The following is a 6893-nucleotide window of genomic DNA, read 5'->3' as shown; positions in this document are numbered from 1 at the left end:
TGTACGTGTGTGCGTGTGTGTGTGATTCAGGCGTGATGCGTGTGTGGTGTGCTTGTTTGATGTGTGTGTGTGTGTGTGTGGTGTATGTATGGTGCGTGTGCTCGCGAATCTGTGCATGAGTGTGCATGTGTATTTGTTAGCTTTGCACCTTCACATTTTTTGGCCAATCTCATCAAAACTTCACTCACACATGCTCTGTGCGTTTCACCAGGTTGCCAAAATATTTGGTTTTTATACTAATAACGGTTTTAAAAGAACCAGCTTTTCGAATGTTCACTTACGGAATATCTGATCGAAAATGAAAGCAATTTGATGCATCCTTGATTTTATTACTAGTGTGTGTTGACATGAGTATCTTACTAGTACGATACAAAATCATGCAATAAAGTATATTGGATTATAACCTGACACATTTGAATATGTAATATATCATAATACAGCCTAATATAATACCATACAATATAAAACAATATAATAAAACCCCTCCTGACAAATGATAATATAACACAAAAAAATAACATGTCAAATAACTTAATGCAATGCAAAATAATACAATATAGTATATTATATTGCAAAACAATATGAAAAATACTATATACACTTTTGTAATATAGCATATTATCATATAATATAGCAAAGTATAATTTAATGTAATTTGGCTGGAAGTTATAGAACGCATTATAATGCTATAGAATTTGACATAGAATAATATGCTAAGACATAACATATGACATGTATATAATGACAATATATAATATTCTAATATATAATACGTCATAAAAATAAAATTTCATGGAATATACTATTGTATATTACAGGCAAATATAATGCTATAAAATATGTTATAAAATATTAGATAATGTAATGCAGTATAACATACAAATATTAATTTATTGTAACAGTAAACTAAGTTTTACAACAAATCTCGGATATGTTAAACTTGGAGTCATATAATAAATGAAATATTTTATTTTAGTGATTGAGTAAAACAAATTCACAAGAGAGATAAGATCAGAACAAACGACACAACAAATAATAATAAATAGTTACGCTGCAAGCTACTATTTGAAAAGTCAATGTAAGGACCCAAAACAATTGGCTGGTAGATGTTCACTCAACAAGTTTATATAATGTATAAAACAACATGAAATTTAATCTGATAGAAGTGTTACCTTTTCGTTTCTTAATTTTGTGAATTAAAAATTGAATGATGAATTTGAAATTAAACTCAAGATACCTTTTTACTAAGCTAAAGCCTATTTTTCTTGATTCATTAGAAATTATTTCCAAGTTTTAACGTTGTCACTATCCAATGATTTTATCAATTATTTATACTCTTGAGGAATTTTGATAGAGGTGATTAAATAATATATCATTATTACGCGCATTTGATTATAGTACTAATAAAAAAGATTGTCAATGATCTACTCTACTCTGGCTAGTCATGTAAATATGACGCCGCTATGCAAGTTTTCTTCTTCTGAACTTGAATGAAATCTTTAGCTTGAATGACAATTGTGTGAACACCTCGCCACTTCCTCTAGAGTGTGCTTGGAGAAGAACTCTGTCAAAAGTGTTGTGTGCCCGTCAGCGCCTGCTCCTATAAATAAATTGCCTCCTTTGACTCAAAAGCACACACTTCCTTAAGTCAGCAAACAGGAGCTTTACATTTTCAGTACTTCTAAAATCTGACCAAGTTAGTCCAAAGAGGAATTTTTTCCTTTATTTGCCTTTTTCATGAACGTAAATTAAGTTTCGATATTGTATATTTATTTTTTAGGATAGGGAACATAATTTAGCGATAAATCTTAGAAGCAGGCATTTATTTAATATCTACCTGAAGTGTTTATATACCATGACTAGTGAAACAAAGTCGTTAGAAAGTGAAATGGGTTTGGCAGCAAAAGGGAAGAAATCATCTGCTTGATTGCAAATTCTTGAAATCATAAACTGTCACATTCAGAGCCTAAACTAAAAAACTGTCTAGCTATGTGATATCATTAGCTGATAGGATAGCATATTTTATTCCTAAGAAATTCTATTAGCATTATTATTCACGTTGTTATTATTCTTATCGCTATTAATATTTTTACTATTATCGTTAATATTACTGTTATTACTAATGCTGCCTTCAGCGTTAAAACTAGAAACTGTATAATTAAGTAATATCAATAGCGAAAAGGATGCCATATTTTATTAGATTCTGTTATATCTTATATATTTTATTACAATTAAATTTTATAACTATTGTTCTCATTTTATTGTTATTATTATCACTTTTATTACTATTTTCACTATGATTAAATTTTTTGAAAGAAATGTATTAGGTCACAAGTATTAATAGCAACTGGCATAGAGATTAGCGATCAAGTGTAGTCAGTGATTGGCAGATTAATTAGATTGGCAGAGAATTATATTCGAAATAATAAAATATAATTTATTATATATTATAATTTATAATAATATATAATAAATCAGAGAAAATTATAAACTCGCTAGTGAACATCAACAAATAATATTAATATTAATTTCACACGCCATTGTGATTAAAACTTTGTTCAACAATTCTTGTCAGTCTATTAATACTCATTTAGATAAAAAAAACATGAACAATGATAATGATGGTAAGTCTATGAATATTGGGAAATAGCTCGTAATGTATATAGTGAACGATGCTTAGGCTTTTGTTCGCGTGTTTTTATTTATAAACTTTTGGTGCACTGCGTACAAGAACAATTGATCAAGTGTTCGTTGCTAGGGTCTCCAAAGCACTCGCCTTCACTTCTGTTCTGTTGTTCTACTTCATCTATATATTTATATATATATATATAAATTTCAAATTTTGCCATTTGCCTGTTTAGCTACGATGATTAAAATTTAGCAATGAAAAATTCATCTCGCAGAAGATTTGATCTCGGAGCCTCCCGGTTCAAAAGGCAACAAGCTAACCCGTTAAGCTGCATGAGATGCAATTTATTCATTTGGCAATATGAGTCATTATCTCGGTTGACATACGCATAGCGACTTCTCGTTATGTGCAATGTTACTAAAACTTGCTGTCACGGCTTTTATTAGCAAGTTTAGCAATACGGATACTAGCTTACTCAAATTAGCCAATGCCAGTTACATTGCCTGCCACTGTTTATAAGCAGATTTTTAATACCCATGCAAAACCTGGCATTCCACTAGACATTTTCAAAACTTCATTGCTTTATAATAGTTAAGTTTATTCATTGAATAAAATATATGACTCTACGATTATTTCCATTTTGCATAGTACTACGTACTTTTAAAAAGTATTTTTCCTAATATCAATAAACTCGGGTTATCCAAAATACAAGTCACACTCAATGAATGAACAAGGTAGAACTAGTTTGTAGGACATACTATCTTCAATCAATGCTACACAGGACATGAACTTACCATGACATAAACATTCGCACACCGTCTCCACACCTGAAATAAACAAAGTACAAACTGTAATACCAATTTTTTGATATACCAACAGAAAGAGACGAAAGGCACAGTAGTAAAGCAGTAGTAGCACAACAAGCATGTTTGTATTAGTTTAGATGCACTGTCACTATTCATTTCTTAGTTATATAATTTCATATTTGCAAATCAAGCTACACAGAGATGTATGTTGGCACCATCTAATTATTTCTAGACATTTATGATCAATAAAGGTAAATTTTCATATTATACATCTTTAAAATTCTACATAATATGCATTAGTGGCCATGTGTGGAACTAGTTTTTTAAAAATACTACCACTTACAATCAGCCATAGGGCAAGTTAGCCAGCCTTGATCTTGAACTTTGACCTTATAGTGTTCAAATGCTCACAGTTTTCATCGAGAGAAATTGCCATTTGCACACAACTGATAAGGGAAGCTGATAGAATTATAAATGTTATTTAATTACTGTCCTCTTTCTAAGTGATTACCTTAAAAATAAGGTTTTACACAAAATTATGTTTAACTTAAGTTTAATTGCTTCATTTTAGATCTTTAGCTTTTTATTATTTAAAATTTGTAAAAATAAGCCAAAAATATAAACTTCGTCCACTTACTGTGTACCATTTCCCTACGCTCTATTTCTAGCGTCTGCAGTCCCTCTGTGGCTTCCTTTGCAGCTGTAAAATTGTACAAATTAAGCAATTTTAGGCTTTTTATATTTTCTAAATATTTGTGTGGTCTCCAAAAAGCATAAAAACATTATAACAACAAGTTAGAAACAAAGTTTGTCACCTGGTATTCACCTGGAGGGCTATTTGATTAATTTGCTAAAAAATAAGGTTTCGCAATAATATACTTTTAGTTTTAATTCACCAGTCTTAGTATACATGTAGATTTTTTTAATATCACAACCAGTCAGTAATGCAATCTTAACTACAGTAAGAGACGCGTCTGTACATCTAAAACCACCTTAAGAACATTAGAAAAAAAGATTACATGGCACGAGAATCAAACTCCGACATTAATGAATATAAACTTTCTTTATGGCCAGTGCATGAAACTGATAAGGTCATAAATATTATGATAAAAGAATAAAGGAGATTGCCGTCAATGAAAGAAAGAATAAAATAGTGATTTGTTTATCAGAGTAGTGTAACAGCGTGTATAAAATGTCACTCAATTTTTAAAGTAGCGTCTGAAAAAATTTGATAATGAATAAGACGAGATTCGGCTTTGCACCTAGTCACACTACGAATGGTGCCACTCAAGCACTGTCACTGCATGTCAGTACACCACGAAACAATTGTGCATATACTTATTACACATTGTGACCGTTCAAAGAACTTCAGGCGCTTTAGATCTCGAAGATCTCACTGCATTCACTTACTTTCTGGGTGCTTTGTCTTTTCTAGCAATAGGTCATGAAGGTGTTTAAAGGCCTGTTCTGTCTCTGCATAAAGACGTGCATGTAAAATAAGATTACAATTTATTGTATATCTGCTAGGTATCTCTACAGATAATTGCCTTCAAAAGCGGAGAAACAACCGATCATTAACTGAGCAAAAATGTAGAATGTTGTAGCGTGTAATGTACACAATTCTAGAGTTACTTATAATTTTTATAACAGAATTTTATATAGAATTTATATTTATATAATAGAACAAACTGCATAGATTTTGTCTAGCTGATTTCAAATCTGCAAAAGATAGATACCTTAAAACCACACACAACATTAAAACAAATGGATTACAGTGCATTTATGATGTAAAAAATGATATGAAATTGATGAAATTAAATATATACTAAACTTCTAAGGCAATAATTAGTAGAAGAGTTTGTTTTGCACCTTTATTTTAGAGATTTGTGCAAGGAAATTTAGCCTTAACAACCTGTTCAGTGTTAGACTGAGAGACAGAAACATAGGAACTCACACTAACTCATAATAGAAATAATTTGAATTGATTCAATTAATATTTTTTTATCATTTTTTATTTTATTTTTATTTTCTATCAGATTTTTGTTGACACAATTGTGGCATTTTAATATTTTTCAAAAGTTTCAAGGATTTAATTTAATATATTCTCAAATATAGAAAATAGTATGCGGATTTGATTGAAAGTTGAGGTTTATTTGTATCGTTGTTTTTTATACTAATCTTTTGGTTTTTGAATTAAAAACTTCATTTTAGATATTTAACAGCCAGATTTTATTTTAGAATGGATGAAATAGTACCAAAGAACTCTACTCACTTTTTGACTGTTTCTTTAGAGCTTTCGTCTCTTTACTCGCTTTCATCACTTCCAGTTCAGCTTTGGCAGCCGCCAGCTGCTCATTTTGTCTTTTCAGGTTTTCTTGCAACTCAAGAATTCTTTGATTTATATCTTTATGGTCACACGAATGGGCAGGATGATTCCCCATACTCCAGAAGTGCTAGCTCATTACCTAAACATAGAGATTCAACGCAAAAATAAAGAGGTGAAGATTTTTAAAAACTATTACAAAACCTGTTACATAGACACTAGTTCTAGCCTATAAAAAACTATTTATCATTAAAATGAATGCACCATATTGTCTTTGTTGACAGTTATTTTTTACATTTCTTATGGAATTTAGAAAAAGTTTGTGCAACTATCAAGTTTCACACCCTAGCTATTAGAATCATAGTAAAAAATATTTCAAAAAATATATTTTTTGTACTGAAAGAGTATTCTTAATATATACATGTGTACCAGTATTCACTAACTAGTCAGTCAATATTTAAGAAACATCATCAATCAGCAATAAAGCACAGCAATAAAAGAAATATACCATGGAAGAAAAGAGCTTTAATTGGTCAATCAGCTAAGCACTTAGGCGAGATATAACTATTCACAGACTGAGGTAAAACTTTCTCCAGCGTTTTGTAGAAACCTCAGCTAACTTCTTATTGGAAGGTTCCATTTGAAGCCTCCAATAACCATTGGATAAAATGTTTTGCTAGCCAGAACACCAAAAAGTCCAGCTACGTCTACTGTAGCTCACCACCAACTTTTATACACCCTTTCATGTTACTAAGAATATGCGCAAACGTAATTTTTATATAAGTGAGAATAAGACAGCATTACTCCAACATTTGATCTTAGATGCAAATAAATTCATTATATGCGGTGCTTGAGATTGCAAATTAAACTTTTAGGATATCTACTTCTTCATTTACTTATCTATTCAATGTACACACTCACTTTTTCCTTACAACTTCTGTAAGTACTCAAAGTGAATACTTACTATATATATTTATTAACTTACTTTTCTCCACCAAGTAATCAATCCTACTAAATCGAAAATTCAAATAACATTTTTATTTATTGCATTGTGGACTACTACCAGTCTCACTTAAGTGAGAAATGAGTTGCCAGCAACCGCTATATAACATAATGCAGTCTTTTGTTTCATTGG

The 6893-nt window shown here is 30.6% G+C and overlaps 1 protein-coding gene across 1 annotated transcript; it reads right to left on the bottom strand.

The window, feature by feature from the left end:
• Nucleotides 1–1030: 1030 nt before the first annotated feature.
• LOC137398095 (uncharacterized) lies at nucleotides 1031–5876 on the bottom strand. The gene is made up of 5 exons (XM_068084202.1): nucleotides 5708–5876; nucleotides 4846–4908; nucleotides 4073–4135; nucleotides 3424–3456; nucleotides 1031–1600 (listed from the first exon to the last, which is right to left on the bottom strand). The coding sequence occupies exons 1-5, from the start codon at nucleotides 5874–5876 to the stop codon at nucleotides 1500–1502; spliced, it is 429 nt and encodes a 142-aa protein (XP_067940303.1). The 3' UTR covers nucleotides 1031–1499.
• Between the last annotated feature and the right edge of the window lie 1017 nt (nucleotides 5877–6893).

This window comes from Watersipora subatra, chromosome 6 (genome assembly GCF_963576615.1).
Source record: "Watersipora subatra chromosome 6, tzWatSuba1.1, whole genome shotgun sequence".
Taxonomy (NCBI): Eukaryota; Metazoa; Bryozoa; class Gymnolaemata; order Cheilostomatida; family Watersiporidae; genus Watersipora; species Watersipora subatra.
This window is presented reverse-complemented; position numbering and strand designations above follow the sequence as displayed.